The sequence below is a fragment of the Aythya marila genome (assembly GCF_965140915.1).
Source record: "Aythya marila genome assembly, chromosome: 2".
Classification (NCBI taxonomy): domain Eukaryota; kingdom Metazoa; phylum Chordata; class Aves; order Anseriformes; family Anatidae; genus Aythya; species Aythya marila.
This window is the reverse complement of record NC_139043.1, coordinates 19,430,073-19,450,318: the sequence shown is the minus strand read 5'-3', so window position 1 is coordinate 19,450,318 and position 20,246 is coordinate 19,430,073. Positions and strand designations below refer to the sequence as shown.

The 20,246-nt window shown below is 52.8% G+C and overlaps 1 protein-coding gene across 1 annotated transcript; it reads left to right on the top strand.

Moving 5' to 3' along the window:
* Positions 1-1,605: 1,605 nt before the first annotated feature.
* Positions 1,606-19,756, top strand: LOC309875224 (uncharacterized protein). Its single transcript, XM_082754372.1, has 17 exons — positions 1,606-1,794; positions 3,270-3,381; positions 3,478-3,541; positions 3,663-3,697; positions 4,027-4,087; positions 4,173-4,229; positions 4,342-4,398; positions 5,489-5,544; positions 12,043-12,743; positions 13,088-13,184; positions 13,960-14,015; positions 14,148-14,198; positions 14,465-14,573; positions 14,664-14,709; positions 15,259-15,357; positions 15,731-15,811; positions 15,900-19,756. The coding sequence occupies exons 1-17, from the start codon at positions 1,665-1,667 to the stop codon at positions 16,227-16,229; spliced, it is 2,142 nt and encodes a 713-aa protein (XP_082610498.1). The 5' UTR covers positions 1,606-1,664; the 3' UTR covers positions 16,230-19,756.
* Positions 19,757-20,246: the final 490 nt, after the last annotated feature.

The window sequence follows — 20,246 nt, the reverse complement described above, 5'->3', positions numbered from 1 at the left end:
TAAGGGCCGGATCCTGCAGGCAGTAGACTTTTATTATTTTTACCTCAGTTTGTGCATAGTTGAGACCCAAGTTTAGCAATGCATGATTTTACCTAGTAAGCGGAGAACCCACAGTGCCAGCAACCTGATTGCTCGTGTCCTGCATCAGTACTGAGGAAGAAATGTATGTGACAGGAAGACACCAGATTTAGAGAAAGAAGTGGATTAATATCACAAAGAGAAAACACATTCAAATGCATGTAAAATGTGATGTGGCTAGATGTGATAAAATACAATTTTACTGTTCTCACTGGAACAAAACTTTAACTGGCTTCAAAACCTTGGCTGAGCTCTTAGATGACAGTCTACAATTAGTGACAGGTACAGATGTGGATACAAAATTCCTAACAGCTCTTCAATTAAATCCAGTCAATCGCCTTCAATAGGTCAGGAGAAATGAAATTTGTGTATCCAAAGCTCTCTCCTAGCACGAGGTCCACTCCTCTAGCAGCGGTGTCAAAATACAAAGGGATTGCAGCACAGGTCAGAAGCTGACCCAGAGCAGGGGATGCTCACCAATTTTAAATTAGGTTATGATAAAACATGGGGGTCATGACAATATATAGGGGTATGCATGGGATATGCTTTACATGTTGCACTACATTTACACGTGCTAGTGCATCTGACTTACTCTCCTCACCAAATCCTATGTCAGACAAGAAGCATTGCAAATGTAGAGGAAAAACTGCTCTTTTTACATGATTTTATGTTATGTATTTGGTGATAATTGGCAGCTGGTCATTTTTACACTTTGTGTTGTCTGAAATGTATGTGCAGCGTGGAAAGGCTGCGTTGTCTGAAACGTATCTGTAACGTGGAAAGGACTAGCTTGCTGTCAGTATGTAGATGTTATGTTAAAATCACCAAGCTGGCAGGGGCCTTTATCTTCTACTTTTTAAAAAAGAAAATGAAGAGATTTCAATGTGGAATTTCCACTTGAGAAATATTCCACGAATAAGGGTTGTTCAGTCAGTATGCATATGTTATTTAAAAATCACCAAGCTGGCGGGGGCCTTTAGCTTCTACTCTTAAAAATATAAATATATGAGGAGATTTTGGTGCTGAATTTCCACTTTGGAAATATTGTAATAAAGGTTTGCGGAGGGAAGACTCGGTTGTGCGTTAGCGTCCCTGTCAGTGCTTGTACTGCTTTCAGCCCGAGGAGATTTGAACACGGGCTTTTTCACTTCAGAAACACCACAGTAAATTTGTCGAGGGCAGGCTGGGGTTACGCGCTGGCGGCTCAGCCCGTTCAGAGCGGGGTGCCGCGGGCCGTTTCGCCTGCCCCGGTTAGGATTTTCTCCTCAGAACATCAAGAAAAGGCGACTGAGGGGGAAAACACTAAATATTCACAGGCTTCGGCCGCAGCCCAGGGAAGGCCCGGGGGGCGCCTTCCTCAGGGTGACGAGGCCGGGAAGGGAGCGGGGGGCGCGGGCGGGCGGGCGGAGGCGCCGCCGGGGCGAGGGCTCCGCGGTACCGCGGAGCCCTCGCCCCGGCGGCGCCTCCGCCCGCCCGCCCGCGCCCCCCGCTCCCGGTCCCGGCCGGCTCCGCCCCGCCGCCCCCGCCGCCGCCGGTGATCAGCTGCCGCGCGTCACGTGGCGCGTGTCGAAGGTCACGGCGGCACAATGGAGCTGTCGGCGGCCGCGCAGGGCGGGTGGCGGCTGCTGGGCGACCCCCGCCGCCTCCCCCGGGCCGCCTACACCGCGCTGCTGCGCGCCGCCTTCCGCGGCCTCCTGCAGCCCCCCGGCGGCCTGGGTGAGCGCGGGGAGGGGGGAGAGGGATTGGGTTGTAATGGGGGGGGGGGGGGTGTTAAGGGGGCCACCTGCGGGAGGTGGGGGGGATGCGGTGTGCAGAGGGGGTTGTGGGGGGTGCGGGGGGGTCCTGCGTGGGGCTGCGGTGCTCGGTGTTAAGGGTGTGCATGTACAGGGGGGGGGTATAAATATAGGGGTGTGTGTGCATGTAGGGGTATAGGGGTGTGCATGCACATACATAGGGGGGTGTGCGCATATAGGGGTGTGAATGCATAGAGGGGTGTGCAAGCATATAGGCTTGCATGTGCTTATAGGTCTGTGTGTATATAGGGCTGTGTGCATGCTTACAGGGCATGCATGAGCATAGGGGTATGGCACGCATATAGGCTTGTCTGTGCATATAGGTCTGTGTGCATATAGGGGTCTGTGTGCATACTTATAGGGGTATGCGTGAATATAGGGGTATGCACACATATAGGTGTGTGTGCATATAGGAATATGCATGCATATAGGTGTGTGTGCACATAGGGGTGTGCATGCACATAGGGGTATACATGAATATAGGGGTATGCATGCATATAGGCTTGCATGCGCGCATATAACAATGTGCATATAGGACTGTGTGCATCCATATAGGGGTCTGTATGCACATAGATGTGCATGGGTATAGGGTTATGCATAAATATAAGATTATGCATGCATATAGGTTTGTGTGCGGACATATAGGACTGTGCATGCACATAGGGGTGTGCATGTATATAGGGGTATGCACGAGCATAGGGTTATGCACATATATAGGTTTGCTTGCGGGCACGTAGAACTGTGTGCATATAGGACCGGGTGCATGCACATATAGGGGCGTGCGTCTATATAGGACCGCCTGCATGCATATAGCCGCGTGACCACGCACAGAGCCGCGTGTGCATGCAGGCGGGGGTGTGCACGCGTACAGCGCCGCGGGTGCGAGCACAGAGGTGCGTGCACAGAGGTGCGTGCACAGAGGTGCGTGCACACCGCCCCGCCACCGCCGCCGGACCCTCGCTCGCGGGTGCCGCTGCACGGGGCCGCCCCGCCGGCAGGATGCAAAGCGGCGGAGCCCCGCCGGCACCCCGCACCCTGCTCCCCGCACCCTGCTCCCCGCACCCTGCTCCCCGCACCCTGCACCCCGCCGGGCCGGAGGGGGGCGGCGGTGCCTCGGCTGCGAGCCTGCCTTTAACCCGCAGCCGCCCCGGGGAGCCGCGAGCGGGGCGTGCAGAGGAAACCGAGCTTCTCCTCGCTTTTTTTTTTTTTTCCTATCATTTTTAATGGGGTGGAGAGTTAGGAGCAGCGCCGGGACGCACCGCGGGGTCCGTAGCATCCCCCATCCCTTCCCCTTCTTCCCTTCCCCTTCGTCCCGACCTCATCCCCAACCCGCTCCCCGACCCCGGGCGAAGTTTGCGGGCTCGGCGTTGCCCTCCTCAGCGGGGCGTTTGGTTGTAGACGATCCAGACCTGCAAGATATCGACCCGGCGGTGTTAAAGCACTGCCACGCCGCCGCTGCGACGTGCATTCTGGAGGCAGCAAAGCAGAGAGCCGACGTGGCTGCCATCAGGTACCAGCAGCGCCCTGCGGCCACCCCATTGCTGCCCTGGCTCACGGCCGAGCCGGTGCTAGCAGAGGGCTGATGATAAGTTCTGCTTCCCCGCAGCACGTGCCTGGAAGACTGTAAATTGGATAAAGAGAGAATCGAGCAGTTTTGCACCGAATATCAGGTTTTGAATCCAATTTGAACATATTGGTCTTTTCCTTCTCCTGCAGCAATTTGTTTGAAGCTTCCAAATATATTTTCCTTTCTCTCGTCCTCTCTCTCTCTTTTTTTTTTTTTTCCTTCAGAAAAACAAGGATGCCTTGGAAATCCTGTTGGGAAGGTAGGTGAATCAGTGCCCATTAAAGCTACTTTGAAACTCTCCTGGAAAACATCCATGCATATTTCACATGATTAAGTAAAAAAATATTGATTTAAAAAAATATATTATTTATTTTTATTTTTATTTTTTTTACATTTTTAACAGCCCTTAGAAAACAGCTGTTGAAACTTTCCTTCCTCCTTTCAGTATTCTACTTTTAAGTAACTTTTTGAACTTTTCAAGGAGCAATAAAAGTATCTTGAGAAACTTGTTGGCCTTATTGATGGGCAGCTTTAGAAAATTCACTTTTTCTTTTAGCTTAGGGAACTTGTTACTGTTGTGTCTTTCAGCATAGGCAGATCTCCCCTCCATATAACTGATGTGTCTTGGCGCTTGGAATATCAGATCAAGGTAATCTCAAAGCATCAACATGTTTCTTTAGTCTGTCCCAGTGCTGAGACCTGACTTTTTTCAATGCTCTTTGTTTTTAATTTAGACCAACCAACTTCATAAAACTTACCAGCCTTCCTATTTGGTGACCTTAAATGTGGAGGTACGGTAGTGCTCACACCCTCAGAGGAAAAAATGCAATTCCTTGTCATTTTTTAATAAAACTGTCTTTTGTTGGTGTGTGTTGGTTTTTTTTTTTTTCTTCTTTCCCTCAGAGTGATTCAGGATCGCACCCAGATGTTAGTTTTAGTTGCACGATGGAGCAATTGCAGGTACTTCTTTCCCTCCTCATTGTTTCTATGCTTGGCTTCTGTTGTGGATGTAAATGTTTTTAACACCTTGTCAATCATAATTAAGTGATAGAAACTATGCTCAAAAAATAATAAAAAATAAAATAAAAATCCTGAACTGGGAGGGTGAGGGGGAAACTTCTGACAAAATTACCTGGCTTTGGTCTTGCTGTCTTCTCAAATGAAGCTGTACAGTAACTGATTTTGGTTGCATGTGTTGTTTCCATGTGTGCATAAATATTTGGTCTGTTTTCATAACTAGTGCGTATATTTGGGAGGGGATGCATCATTTTTCTGAAACTCTGATTTCCCGCGGGTTGGGGAAATGATTAAGGAAAGCGGTTCACTGGCTGAAATATGTCACGAATGAAAATAGAGAACGAGCTGGAGCCTCTTCAGTGGCGTTAATGGCACGTCAGAAACCTACTGAAACAAACGTTGATCTTTGTTTAGCGATTTAAATGTGTAACTGAACAATGGAGGTATTGTAGTGCTTGAAAGTGAGCAAACTGGGGGAGAGTGGGAAGAGGGGCTAGGGCAGAGAAGGCAAGATATTAAAACTTCAGGTTTATGCTGCCGTTTGGTTTGCATGTGCCTCCAAAGTTGTCTTTGACATGCCAGAGAGTATTTTAAATTGGTTCACTGACTGACTTAAGCCTGGCGTACGTTGACTGGAGAATGGTCCCAGTACAAAATTACACTCAAAATATTTTCAGGATTTTAGAAATGTATATAGTGCTCAAAAGCTCCTAGCGCCTCTTAGTACCAGCCATTGTAACCATACCAATAAAATCTGCACGTTAAAAAGAAGTGATATATTTTAGGAGATCATATACGATAAAAAGCATTTTCCTTCAGTTCCAACTTTTCTTACTTTTTTACAACAGTATATATAAAAAAAATAAAAAAGGAATTTATTTAATTACTTGCTGGCATTGTTCGTCAACTGCAACAATTCTTTGTGGTATAGGATGCTGGTCTCCCTTCCCTCTGTGTGCAAAAAGAATATTCTGTTCTCCTGCTAGCTGACCTTTTAAAAATGTTTATTCTAAGCTGGTATTCCGTCTCTCAGGATTTAGTGGGAAAACTAAAAGATGCTGCAAAGAGTCTAGAAAGAGCGACTCAGATGTGACTGAAGGAAGGAGCCAGCCTGCTGAGCTCAAGTACTGATTCCTAAAAGCGTCTTCTGAAGGACAAATGTCTTTCATCTCCATTTACATCTCGTGATCTGAAGCTTTCTTAATGATCTCCTGGACGAGAATTAAGGGAAATAACTGTTCTTACGACCGCAGTTGCTATTCCTCGCTTGTTTTTTTGGAAGATCACACCTGGAGTTAAACGTCCACTCAACTGCCGTCTTCCAAGCATTCCTCCCCTTTCCCTGTGCCTCTATTTCTTTGGTTTCTAATAAAGTTTATTCGCTCCTATTCCTTTTTTTTCGGGGGGGGGGGGGGGGGATCGGGCGTCCCCAGCAGCGGGACTGCGGAGCACGGCCCCGGCCCCACGGGGCGCTGGGGACTCGCTGCGTGCTTTAACCGGGGCCGATCTCGCATCCCGGCCGGGATTAAAGGTCGGGCTGCGGCTCGGGAGGCGGAGGGGGCCCTCGTGCAATTTTTTGGGGGCCGGCTCGCCCCGCAGCCCGCCCGCCGCAGCGGAGGAGCCCCGGCGGCGGCGGCTCCCGCTCGACGGCGCCGGCTCGAAGGGCTCGGGGAGGGGCGGGGAGGGGGGGGGGGCTCGTCCTTTCGTCCCCTGCTCTCCGCCGCCCCGAGGTGGCCGGGCCCGAGCACCTGCCGGCGGGGGAAGCACGTCGGGGGGCCCCGGCCGCCCCCACGGGGCGCTCCTCTCCCGACGGCACCGGGCTGGCCCCGCTCCTCCGCGTGTCCCCGACGTGTCCCCGGCTCCGGGCTGCGGGAGGCGGCGGCTCCGACCCCCCCCGCCGCTCCCCGGCCCCTCCGAGGGGGCTGCGGGCCCCGACGGGGGGGGCGGCGGCCGCGCGTCCCCACGCGGGGCGGGACGGGGCGGGAGCAACAAGTGCGTGGGGGGGCGGGGGGGGGCTCCGGGCGTGGATGGGGGGGGGGGGCGTGGGGTCACGCGTGATCGTGGGGGAGCGGAGGGGATGAAAGGGAGAGGAGCCGGGGGGGGGAGAGAAAAAAGGAGGAATCGGGGGCGTTGCGTGGGGAGCCGGGGGGGGGGGGGCGGGGGGCGGGGGGTGCGGGTCTGGGGCGGGGGTCGGTCCGTGCCGTGCCGTGCCGAGCCGTGCCGTGGCGGGGCGGGGAGGCGGCGGCGAAAAGGAGGCGGCGGCGGCGCGCGTGTAGGGCCGGGGGGGAGGGGAGGGGGCGGCGGGAGGGAGGGGGGAGGAGGAGGAGGAGGAGGGGGAGGGCGAGGAGGAGGAGGAGGAGGGAGAAGAGGAGGAGGAGGAGGAGGAGGAGGAGGTTGCGGGATTGGGTCACGGGGAGGCTGCCGGGCTCCGGCGGCACGGCCGCTAATTCCCAGGCCACCCTTAAGGAATGAGGAGCCCCACGTGACGCTGGCGGGGCGGGCGAACTCCGAGCCATTTTGGGGCCGGTGTCAGTTTGCAGTGTGTGCCTTCAGCCTTGCATTTTTCCCTCCTCCACCCTCCCGCCCTCCCCCGTTCTCTCCCCCCCCCCCCTCCCTTCTCCTCCTCCTCCTCCTCCTCCTCCTCCCTCCCCTCGTCACCAACTATGAAATAATAATAATAAAAAAAAAAAAAAAGGAGGACAAAAAAAAAAAAAAGAGAGGGAGAGGAGAGAGAGAGAGAGAGCGAAAGCGAGAGGCAGAGCGGGGGGAAGAGGGAGAGACAATGGGCTGGTGGAGAGAGGACCCATCCGGATTAGCGAGACTTTGCGCTCCCGGCGCCTGAGCCACCCGAAAAGGCAGGCTCGGAGGGAGCGAGAGGGAGCCCGAAGGGTCGGTGGAAGCTTGGAGGAAAAAACCCGGGCGTTTTGTAACTAACATGAGCGGAGCGCAGCGGCGGCGGCAGCAGCAATAAGCTTATTGCAATTGACAGCGTCTGCAGTTCATTTCAAGATGGCCGCTTGGCTCACATTCATTTTCTGCTGAACGACTTTTAACTTTCATTGTCTTTTTTGGCCGCTCCGATCGTCCCCCGCCGGCTCCTTCCTCCGGGTATGTATGCAGCGAGGTGTCTCCTCACCGACGGCGGGGGGCGGCGGGGGCTCGGCGGCGGTTTTCGGCCGGTTTGGGGGCTGCAAAGGGGAGCCTAGGTGTCCCCCCGGCTCTCCGGCTGGGAAAAGCGCTGACAGGCTGCTCCAGCCACACACGCACACATATAGACACGCAGCAGCAGCAGCAGCCCGTGCACTCGCTTTCGCTGCGCACCCACATTGGCAAATTTTAGTTCCTTTCTTCCCCCAGGTGCCCCCGAAAACGTTTCTGGGCACATGGCCCCCGAGGAGAATATTTATATTTCCAGACCCTGCTGCCAGCCCGGCCTGAGCGCCCTTTGTTTAAAGGCAGATTTTGATTAAACAGGGACGGTCGTGAAATCTGGAGCTGCCTGGGTCAAGTGATTTCAGTCCTCCCCGAAAGAAAGGCGTCCGGGGGAGCCCAAAATGTCAGATAACGCCCCCATTTTATAGAGACGGAGCCGCCGGGGGGTAGCGATCCTCCTGGAGGGGTTGGTAGGCTCCGGGGCGCCCAGCAGAAAATGTTATTAACTTAACTTGGACAAGTACTTGGGGGAAATTGGATGGCTCGTAAGATGGCGGTTCCCAGTTGTTCCCAGTGTCTCCTCTTACATTTGTGCTTCAAATGCGAAAGTTTGGGGGGGTGTCCCCGCTGGGAGAGGCGGGGAGGGGGCGACCAGGACCGAGGAGCAACTTTTATTTGCATTTTTTTTTGAATTTTGAATTTGCCAAAGGGAGCAGTTTGGCTGCGAGCTGTGGGGACTGGGGTGTGCGCTTTGCTAGAGCCTTTGGAGCAAAGGTGATGTGCCCGTGGGACGGAGAGGGGTTTTCGGATTTCTTTCCTGCCTTTGGGATTTTTATTTTTTTTTCTTTTTCCTCCTGAGCCCGGGAAGGGTACGTGAACGTGGAATCCTTTGTCAGGTCTTAAAGGTGTCACGAGTGGGATCCTCGTGCAGGCTGTGGGCAGCGCTGGAAAGTTGCTTGCGGATGTGTTTGCGATTGTCTGGCCTTGGCAGTGTATAACGCGGGGTGTTTCCGCCTGTTTGCTGTAAATATTTGCGAGTAAACAGGTAAAAATAAGCCAAAAACACGCGTTTCTGGAAAAGTGAGAGAGTCACTTTTCAGCAGCTAGAAACTTTGATTCGCTCCTCCACTCTCCAAAAAGTTCAGGAAAACCTGGGCGCGTGTGCCTATTTGCAAGCTGGGCATTAAATGGATTTTTTGGAATTTATTTATTTAATTTTTTTTGCGTGGTCTGTAGTGCTCCGGGCAGCCTGTTTGATGGGACCGTCCCAAAGACCGAGCAGGTTCTGGAAGTGCAGTCCGGGCAAACTACCGAGACTGCCCATTTGCAGCACGTCCTGGAAACTGAGACGGACTTTTGGTGCAGTTTGCCAGAGATACGAAGCGATGACCTACCTGATCCCTTAATGAATGCCAAATTAACATTTTCGTGCATTTTTTAAGGGGACCGACTGTGGAGTTCACGTAGTTGCAGGGAGGTTATTGAAGGGGCTGAGGTCCTTTTGCACTCTGTTGCCAATATTCAGGTCTTTTCCTGGCCGCAGCGTGCTGGGCGAGGATATTTGAGCTACCTATGCCTCCTTTGAAAGGAGCACCGTCCCTCCTTAAAAAACACATGGGGGCATTCTTACGTGAAAGAGCAGTAACAGACTTCTCAGTAGAAGTGGCTCTGGCTGATAGTAGGTGAGGATGTGGCATGACAGCTTCTTCCCTGATGAGGAGAGACTTTCCCGAGTGGAGATAGGTACCAAGTGCACAGACCTGTCCCAGTGATGTTTCTATTTTTTTTTTTATTATTTTTTTTTTTTGCGGGTGTATTTTCTGTCAGAGACCTGTCAGGCGAGCTTTGATAGTTTATTGCGTTTATGGATTTTTAATAATGTAGCTGATCCTCAGCAGGAGAATGCACTTCTGTTTTTCCTCATTTTGACACAGCCCGTTTAAGGCCTCTAAATAACCAGTCGGCTGGCAGTGTTTACTTCCAGCAAGCATTATCTTCCTATATTTTACGTCTGGTTGTCCCATGTGTCAATGTGTAAATAAGTATTGTCCTGGCTAAGAGGCTGTTTGTATTGACTGTGTGAAGTGTCGGTACTCGTCGTCTTATCACCACGAGCAGGGGAAAAAAAAAATAAATAAATACTGAAAGGGTCTCCCTCCTCCCCAAATCTTGAGCTCGGGCTGCTGGAGAGAAACGCGGCGGGTTGCTGTGGCCCCCACGCAGGGATTTACACGCGTGTCCGTGTGCCTGCTCGGGCGGCTGGCGGCGAGGGGATCCCTGCCCGCTCCTGCTGGCCGGGGAAAGTCTCTGATGGCAAAGATAACTCCAACTCCGGGCGATAAATAACCGGCGTTCAGGGGGTCGCTTCGACAAAAACGGGTTTCACGGTTGGATTTAATCCTCCTCCGCTTGGGCAGGGGCTAGGCTCGCGTGAAATAAACGCGTCGATGTCCTGCAAGGTTTGTCCCAGAAAGGCAGGGCTGGCGAGGAAGGATTTCTAGCAGCCGGCTCGCCTGACCCCGCTCACCGACGGGTTTTGGACTTCGGGGATTTGTCAGCTCCGAGGTGTTGGCTCGGACGAACAGCCCGGGGCAGGCGGGGACCCGGGGGCACCCCGCAGCCGCTGCCTCGGCTCCCTCGGGGGGCCGGGGGCCGGAGCCCCGGCTCTGCCCGTGCTGGCGGGGGGCGAGCCGCCGGCCGGGGGTGCAGGGGGGGCCAGGGACCGTGGCAGCGGCAGCACAGCCCCAAAAAGCGGGGGGCTCGCTCTCCTGCCCGGTGCCAGCAGCAGCTTTGGGGACCTGCCGTCGCTCGGGGCTTTTCGCCCTCGGTTTTTCTCTTCGCCCGCTCTCTCCGCTTTGGTTTTGGGGGAGCCTGCTCTGCGGCTCGTCCCGAGCTTCTCCTGGAGCAGCAGCAGCAGAAGTTTCCTTGCTAAGGTCGCTCGTTGGCGCTGTGTGTGCACTCCTCGGGAAATACCCTACCCCTGTCCTGGGCGGGCTGGCCGAAATTCAAAGCGTTTGCAGAGCTGGGGCTGTGGGGCTGCCTGCGCTGCCCAGCATCGAAGTTTGCGAGCAGCTGGGGAGAGCCTCGCGTCTGGAGGCTGCCCCAGCTCGCAAGAGGCGGCTGGGGGCTGCGGCTCGGCGACAGGGGGGACAGGCAGCCGAGCCGGTGTGCTGGGAGAGCCGGCACGGGAAAACGAGCAGCATGCAGCTCGCTAACACGGGTACATCGCATTTTTCAGGATCTGGCTGACAGAAAATAATTCGCTCTGCAACTGACGTGGCTGATAGGGTATTTTCCCGCTGTGTACTTTCCCCTCTAGCTCTTATTCCCTCTCATTTTTGAATAGTACGTGTGCATGTAACGCTGGTGCCACTGCATCCGATGGGGGTTTATGGCTCTCAGACTGTGAAAATGACATTTGTTTTTCACTCTTGTCGCTGCATTGTGTTGACAAGGTGTTGATTTAGCTTTAGGAATGATTTGGTCACATGGTCCTTTGCATGTTGTCACTAATGTACCGTTTAAAGTCGGTTTGAGCTTTTTTTTTTTTTTTTTTTTTTCTCCCTTCCCTTGGTGTGCTTTATGACTGAAAAGGAGGCGGTTTTATTTTATTTATTTATTTTATTTTATTTTATTTTATTTTTATTTTTTATTTTTATTTTATTTTTATTTTAAGGAGCCGGAGCCGTGCGTTGCCTCCCACCCGAGCACCTTGCCCCGGGTGCTGCAAATCACTTTCCACCTCTTGCAAAACTTTGCACCGCTCTCGCTTCGTCCGCGGGAGGCTTTTCAAATGAGCCTCAAAAGAAGGGGGGGGAGGAAAGGAAGGAAAGAAAGAGAGAGCGAGAGCTGGGGCGGAGGGGGAGGAAGGGGAGACCGAAGGGAAGGGGACCGGGGGGCGGCGGGACCCCGGCGGCGCGGCGCGGAGCGGGCTCAGCACCCCGCGGGCGGTGCGGGGGGCCCGGGAGCGCGGCGGGGCGGCGCGGGGGGAGGAGGGAGCGGCGGGGGGGAGCGGAGCGATCCGAGCCCAGCTCCTCGCCCCGAGTCGACGTGGAGAGAGGCCCCTGCGAGGAGCCGAAATGGCCGAGGCTCGGGAGGAGCCTCCCGCTCTCGCCTCCGCCGGGCTCAGACCCCGCAACCCGGCACCCCCCGGCCCGCCCCCCCCCCGTCCCCAAATCCTCGCCTCCCCCTGCATGCCCTCCTCACCCCCCCACACCACCATCCCCTCGCCACCGGGCTCCCAAACCCTCAGGGCTCCCCCGCCCCCCCGGGCAGCCCCCCGGGGCCCCGTGTCCCACCCCCCCCGGGCCCGGCCCGGCCCGGCCCGGCCCCCCTTCCCTCCCCACCCCCCCCCCCTTCGAGCCGCCCCCCCGCCCGGCTCTCGTGTGTTCCCAGCGGTGGCAGGATGCCAAGTGTAAGTGTAAGTTGCTATAGCAACCCCCTCGGAGAGCGGAGCAGATCCGGATCGGCACCGAGCGGCAGCGGCAGCCGCCCGGACCCCCCTGTCGGGCCGGCCCCGCTGCCCGGACCCCGCTCCGAGGTGCGTGTCCCCCCCGTCTGTGTGCCCCCCCCCTACCCCCCCCCACCGATCTCGGTCCCTCCTTCCCCCCACCCCCCCCCCCTCCCGCCGCCCCTCCCCGCTCTCCGGAAATGCCAGGGCAGCCGCACCGGGAGGCGCCGGTTCCCCTTTGTGCTGCTCGCCGGCAGCCCGGTGCCCGGCCGGCCCCCCCCGGGCTCCCCGCCGCGCCGAGAGCCGCCGCCCGGCCCCGCCGAGAGCCCGGTGCCCGGCGGGGAGCGAGCGGCGCGGGGGCCGCCGCGGCCGCGCCTCCGCGGGGCTGCGCCCAGCCCGGCCCCGAGCCGCCCGGAGCCGCCCCGGGACCCGGGCTCGCCGCCGCCTCCTCCGCCGCCGCCACCGGGGGATGCCGGGCTCGGGGCCCCGGCGCCGGGACGCGGCGCTCGGCCCCGCTCACCCGGCCCGCCGGCCGCTCGCGTGTCTTGCAGAGCCGCCCGGTCCGCCGGCAAAATGCACCGGACCACCAGGATCAAAATCACGGAGCTGAACCCCCATCTGATGTGCGTGCTGTGCGGCGGGTACTTCATCGACGCGACGACCATCATCGAGTGCCTCCACTCCTGTGAGTAGCACCGGGCGCCCGGCGAGCCCCTGCCCCGGGACAGCCCCGGGACGGCTCGGGGACAGCCCCGGGACAGCCGCCCCCCGGCCGGCCCCGCCGCGAGCGGCTTCCTCCCGCCGCCGGCCCTGCTGCTCTCTTTGTTAAAGTCCGAGTATATGGACTCCGAGCGTCCCCTTTTCATGTTAATCGCGGCTTATTTGGGTATTTGTTGAGCTTAAGCAGCGCGCTCCTGCCGATGGACGATCTGCGGGGCTTGCATAGCTGAGAAGATCGCACCTCGCTCTATGCATGCTCCGCCGGCACCTCCACCTCTGGCTAAAAGGCTTCCCGTGTTTGCCTTGCAGTCTGCAAGACGTGTATCGTGCGTTACTTGGAGACGAGCAAGTACTGCCCCATTTGCGATGTCCAAGTTCACAAAACCCGGCCGCTTTTGAACATAAGGTAGGAGCAGGGGGCGAGGTGCGGCGCGCTCCTCTGGTTTTCCCCCGGCTGGGGAGGCCAGCGGCGATTGTGCTGATGTTATCTCTCGGTGTGCCATTTAAATCTGAAAGGAGCTGTCAATTTCCGAGCTAACTTGCGCGTAGGCTCTCTCTTTGGAGTTTTGTCATTGATGGAAATTGAAGATTTCGCTGGATGCGAGGCAGAAAGTTGCTGTTGGGTCTTTTTTTTTTTTTTTTTTTGCATAGGCTAACCGCTGCCACAATGCCTTCTCCCTCTCCCCCCATTCTCATGGATACCGATCCGACAGTTTTTATCCCCACTTTCCATTTCCCACGGACATGCTTCAGTCTGGCCATCCAGCAAAGCCATGTAAAAAATAAAATAAAATAAAATGCTGCTCCAACTTTTCAGGCTGAAAGTCGAAAGCCTGGAGAGCAGGCTTCTTGGTTCAGGAATATTTTCTTCTCGCTGTTGTTTTTTTTTTTCCCATTCTCCCCCTTCATTTGGAGGACTGGTAGTTTTCAGGGCCCTCCTCCAGTCTGAGAGAATTATTTTTCAATTGTTGTGCCGCAGATCGCTCGGGTGTTGGTTTATAGCAGCCTTTAGAAGAGTGTTAGCTTGATTATAAGGTCTTGTAAGTTAACTTTTTATGACTAGCCTCCCGCTTTGCAGGAGATGCCTCATTGTTGTGAAAGATTATAAATGAGGAGCTGCCACTTGGATTAAAATATTGCTTCATCTGCTTAATTTTATGGTGGTTGTTTTTTTTTTTCAGGTCAGATAAAACTCTCCAAGATATTGTATACAAGCTAGTGCCAGGCCTTTTCAAAAGTAAGTAGTTAAATGAGTGTGTTTTTTTTTTCTTAAGAGTAGAAAACCCCAAACCAGAACTGCTGCCCTGTCTCACTGCCAGCAGTTACAGAGCATGTACTAAAAGACAAAAATGTATGCTTTTCCACCTAGATGAAATGAAAAGAAGAAGGGATTTTTATGCTGCTCATCCGTCGGCTGATGGTAAATGCTTCTCGTTCACAACTTAAATCGCTGTAGCATTGACCTAGATGCTTCCCTGTTTCCTTTTTACCTTACAAATTAAGCGGTACCGCGATAGAATTTTAAGATGTAAATTCAGAGTAATGGGCGTTCATTGTTTTAGCACTTTGGTAGATTTAATTCATAATCTTGCTGTGGAGATTTTTTTTTTTTTCTTGTTGCTGAGAATTGCCATTCTTCCTGATTTGAATTTCAAAATGTAAATTATTGTGGAAATTTCTGCGCAGCTGCCAATGGCTCTAATGAAGACAGGGGAGAAGTGGCTGACGAAGACAAAAGAATTATAACAGACGACGAGATAATAAGCTTATCCATTGAATTCTTTGACCAGAATAGGCAAGTTCCTGAATGGCAATATTTTATGTTTACCTGACTGATAGCAGCTATATTTACTATTTGTTGTAATTGTTTCATTTCTTCTCCCAGACTGGAACGAAAAGGAAACAAGGAGAAAGAAAAATCAAAGGAAGAGGTAAATAACTTTCCTTTGCTCCAGAGGAAACGTGACACACACACAAGTATCTTTTGAGCGGGTTTGTAGCTGAGAAAAATAGACAGAGATTTGTGTCTGGACTGAGAGGAGCACACCTCCTGCTGCGGTAGCAGGGAGAGAAGAGGTAGAACAGCTCCATATAACCGTGTATGCAACCAGCTCTTAAAAATAAAAAATACCTGGAGTGTTGCTTTTAAAGTTGAACCTTTTTTTTTTGTCATTCTGCAATAAATTATTTGTTGGTTATTTTTAAAAAATCAGTGTGTAATGCATACGCATCCTTAACAGGGATTCAGTATGAGATGCAAATCTTCATGTATAAAATTAGTTGCATTTTTAATTACTTTCCCTGGGACTGCAAGGTACCACTTATTTCTATTGTTCCTTAGAACAGTAGAAGCCGTTACCGTAAGGTTCAGAATTCAATAACACTCATTTTTTTAAATATCGCATAAGATGTTAGAATGCAGCTTTGGGGGATGTAATTGCTTGTTCTCAGTTGACTGATTTCCTTTATTATGTCATTAGGTGAATGACAAAAGATACTTACGCTGCCCAGCAGCAATGACAGTGATGCATCTAAGAAAGTTCCTGCGGAGTAAAATGGATATTCCTAACACTTTCCAGGTACCCAGTGGGTTTTCTTTTTGTTTAATCAGTCTTGCTGTTGGAACCCCGCTAACGCTGGTTAACGCTCTTCTTGGTTTAGATTTCTGGTCACTTCCAGCAAGTGCTAACAACGGGGCATTTACAACATGTTGGTGGGATTAAGACCATTATTTTACAGTATCTCAGGGCAGAGTTTGGTGACACCCTGAATTTTTATGTAAATATCGATGTGTCAAGAGATTGCTCCTTAACTCATTATAAACACGTTTAATGTATGCAAAAATCCCCAGCTCCATTTCTGGCGAGGCATTTTTTAAAAGGGTTTGGGGGCTACGGTCACCTTGGGGGCAGCATAGTGGCTCGCTAACGCAAGGTTAAATGTCTCGTGCAGATCGATGTGATGTACGAAGAGGAGCCTTTGAAGGACTACTACACCCTAATGGACATCGCCTACATCTACACCTGGAGACGGGTAATTAGCAGCCCAACCTTGGCTGGCGGGTGCCCAGTGGTGGCCGGGCAGGGCAGGGCGCTGACGGGGGCTTCTCTTTGCCTTGCAGAACGGCCCTCTGCCCCTCAAGTACAGAGTGCGACCCACTTGCAAGAGAATGAAGATCGGTCACCAGAGGGAAGGCTTGAATAACAGCGGGGAGCTAGAAAGTGACTCTGGGAGCGATAAGGCGAGCAGCCCAGCAGGAGGCATCCCCTCCACCTCCTCCTGTTTGCCCAGCCCCAGCACGCCGGTCCAGTCTCCCCATCCCCAGTTCCCGCACATCTCCAGCACCATGAACGGCACCAGCAGCAGCCCCAGCAGTAACCACCAGTCCTCCTTCACCAACAGAGCGCGGAAAACCTCGATAAACGGCTCCTCGGCCACTTCGTCCGGTTGACGGGCCCACGAGACTACCGCCCCTGCCCCTCCTTTCTATAGATCTCTCCATGCCATTACAGCTTTATAGATGCTAATACATGTGACTATCGTCCAAACTGCTTTCTTTTGTAGTGACACTGAACTTGGCTATAAAAGGCGGACTAGGTGACATTCGCTGTGGACGTTAATTGCGACGCAAGATTGAAATGTAAATTGTTTTCGAAGGACTGGGAAGCAAACAGGAGCGACACCTTCATGTGTTCTGAATGATGTGGAGTTGTTTCCGTCCCCGTCATCTGGACCCGGGAGTCTCCCGAAGTTGATATAAAACCCCTGGGAAGTAGTTTGTTAATCCAGACTAACTCCTCCATCGCGTTCTCTTCAATTGTTATTGTTATTATGCTGTTTTGTGAACCTGTAGAAAGCAAGTGCTTTTTCATCTTGAAATCCAACGAAACGGAAAGAATATGCATAGAATAATGCATATATGTAGCCATGTCACTGTGAATAACAATTTTTGCGTATTAGCCATTTTGATTCTTATGTTGCATCTTTAATTCTCTGTTGCTGCGCAGAACCGATCAAAAGAAAAGTAAACTTCAGTTTTACAATCTGTATGCCTAAAAGCGGGTATTACCGTTTTATTTACTGACTTGTTTAAATGATTCGCTTTTGTAAGAATCAGATGGCATTATGCTTATTGTACAATGCCATATTGGTATATGACATAACAGGAAACAGTATTGTATGATATATTTATAAATACTATAAAGAAAATATTGTGTTTCATGCACTCATGATATGGTTGTTAAATTTCTAAACTGGTTCGACCCTTGCAGATGCCGCCTGTTTGAGCTTTGCTCATACTGCGAGAAACACTTTGCGTGTGAAAGCTACAGTATTGGGGAAGCACATTCAAGTCTCTGATAACCTGGGGGCAATTGGCAATCTTAAAAGCATTTTACTGCCTTTGTCTTTTTTTTTTTTTTTTTTTTTTTTCCAAGTGGTATATTTTAACTTTACCAAATGTTGCTGAAGTGATGCAGTGAAGAAAAAAAAAAGTTAAGGGAGATGAAAGTAATTGACCTGTTTGATTACCTTTTTATTATTTGGAGTGGTGGGATTGTGTTTTTAAAAGCACATGGAATCATTATAGAAGCCATAAACTATTTGGTATAAATTTTAAGGAACCAGCAAATTGCTGGGTGAAGGCATTTTGTCTAAATTTGTTTTAATATATATGTATATGGTACAGTACTAACTTCATTAAAATTTAACAGGTACTTTAATATTTCCAATAAATTGTGGAGAATGCCTCCTCTTTAATGGCCTGCAAATAGGTGCATTTTATTAGAGGCTTCTAAGGGTATTATTTTTTTTCAGCAGAAGGAACTTTTCCGACATAAAATATGAACAGCCCAGAACACTTTTCAGTTTGTGCTTTGCTTTGGTCGAACTTCGTGTGTGTTCATCACCCATCAGTTATACATTTGTGAGGGTGTTTATTCTATATGGATATTGTTTCATGTTTGTACGGGAAAATTGTAGTTAAACATTTCATTGTCTCCAGTCTGCAAAAGAAGCACAATTCTATTGCTTTGTCTTGCTTATAGTCATTAAATCATTACTTTTGCATATAAATTGCTGTTATTTGTCCTGCTTGTTTTTATAGACCAGGTGATTGCAAATCCTCCACAAGGTTATTGCTTATTGATGTATAATGTCTTGTTAAACAAGAGTTGATATTTTTTCCTGTAGTAAACATGTACAGTTCAATTTCAACAGTAAAAACTTCAGTTTTATATACACGAATAACTTTCATTTATAGTTGATCAAAGAAATAAACAAATAAAAGGGATAATTCATTGAAAAATAGCAAACGAGCTGTGTTGATAATGTGATATTACAGGGGAAACGTTCTCAGTGCCACTCTTTCTGGGGGCATAAAAAGATTTTTAATGGACAGAACAGCACCGTACGAAAATAGCAGCAACAAAATTGCCTAGAAATCGCCTCGATTTGTTTTGGGTGCCGACCTAGGAAACCTTTGCTGTTCTTTATTTGACCTCGGATTACTCCGAGTAAAGGGGGTGTCCTCGCTTTCCAGCCAGCCCCTCGTTTCGCGTCCTTTGTGCCCGAGTTTAGCCCCTGGCGAAGCTCAGAGGGCATTTTTCCCGTAATTTCTGTGCTGGCAAACCCCGTGCTCTGCCCGTAGTGCTCTGCCTTCCTCCTCAAAGCACCCTGCAACCAAAGACGTTTCAATGCAAAGCTTCCTCTCCGTGCGACCGGGTGTGTGTCTTGGTGTGAATCCTCAACCCCAGGAGTTAATTTCTCGGTGCTCTTTGACTTAATTCGCACCGAGACCGACACCGAGCCCAAGCCGAAGGGCTGTGCGCTCGCACACTGCTCCGAAGGGCTGAAAACCACCCCTTGGAGCCTTTAAACGCAACTTCTTCTGCTCTTTGCGAGGTGTCCGCGCAGCACAAGGCGCTGAAGCAGGAGGTGGATGATCCCCTCCGAGGTTTATTAAGCTCTTGCAGCTCTTTCGTCTTCTCCCGGTCCGCCTGGAAAAAGAACAAACGTCTCCGCTATCTCCCTGCCGGGCTGCAGAAGCCGCCGAGGATGCTCGTGGCACCCTGTGAAAGTAATTTTGGGTGAGCTGCTGGCCCTGGGCAGCTGGAACTGCGGTGCCGGGCAGGTCCGGGAGGCGATGCCCGGCGGGCTGAGGATGCTCTGCTGGCTCCCCTCTTCCACCGCCTTTCTCATCGCAGCTATACAGAGAACGGGATTTTTAAGAAATGCCTGTCAGTCCCCGCTGTTTGAAAAGAAATCCCGGCTATCCACTTGCAAGAGGGATCTTTTCGCCACCCGACATTGCGTTTGCTGGGATTTGGGATGGAAGCCGAAGTGTGCTGCGTTTTTAGGAGCCTGTTCCACAGTCCGGCTGGACAAACGCAGGGGCAGGCGCGGTGCGTGCCCGCTGCAAAGCGAGGTTTTTCCGTGGTCGCCCATCCAAAATTTCCTGCCGGCTCCGGCTGCCTGCAGCCCCGGCCGGATCGGGGGCAGCGCTCCCGGCGGTGCTGCCCCGGGAAGGAGAGGGAGAAGGAGCGCAAGGAGCTCCCAGGCTTTAGCAGAAGACGGGCAGGAACGGGAGGGAGGCACACAAAATTCTGCAAGAGAGAAAGAGGAGGAGCATGAGGAGCTCGCTCCGCCGAGCCGTTAGTCCCGGAGCACCAAGCTGTGGCTCGGAGAGACCTCTACGGAGCAGGCCGGTACCGGGCCGATGTGCCCGAAAATGCGGGCGGGGAGGGGGCTGCTCCTGCCCTGCTGCCGGGGGGCCCGGCCGGCCCCGGGGGAGCTGCGGGCAACCTCGCCTTGAGAAGTCCTCCCCCGTTTCTTTCTTTTTTTTTTTGTTCTTTCTTTCTTCTTTATTTTTTTTTCCTTCTTTGCTAATGAATGGGGGCTCGGAAGCCCGAGGGAAGGGACAAAGAAAGCGGCAGGCGTCCTTCCAGGCGGAAAACCGTTTTCCTCCCCTTTCCCCCGCAGCCGTCGAGACCGTGCCGGTGGCCGCCCTCCTCCGCCCAGGACATCGCCCGCTCCGCATGGGACGGCCAAAGCGCTGCCGAAACGCGTCCTGCCGGGGATGGGGGGCTGACACCGGGGCGAGGACCCCGTCCTTCCCCCCGACCCTCCCCGAGCATCCTTTTCTCCTTCACCTCGCCCCCGGCTCTCTCGTCCCGTCTCCCCGCCGCCGGGGAGCCCTGCTATTCCCTTCTCCGCATCTCTGGCGGACGGCTCGGCTCCCGGCGCTCGGCAGCTCCTGCAGTTCCGATCTTTGCCACCACAGCGGTTCGCGAGGACCGGGGCTCTCCCCGCCTCGGCCCCGCTTCCCGGCCCGGCCCCGGTCGGGAGGCCGCAGGCAGGTACCGCGGCGGGGCGCGGGTGGCCGCGGTGCCGGCGAGCACCTTGCGCCCTCCCGGCTTTCATACGGCGAAATTGGGAGCCTGTGTTTACCCAGCGAAGTGTTTCCTGTTTC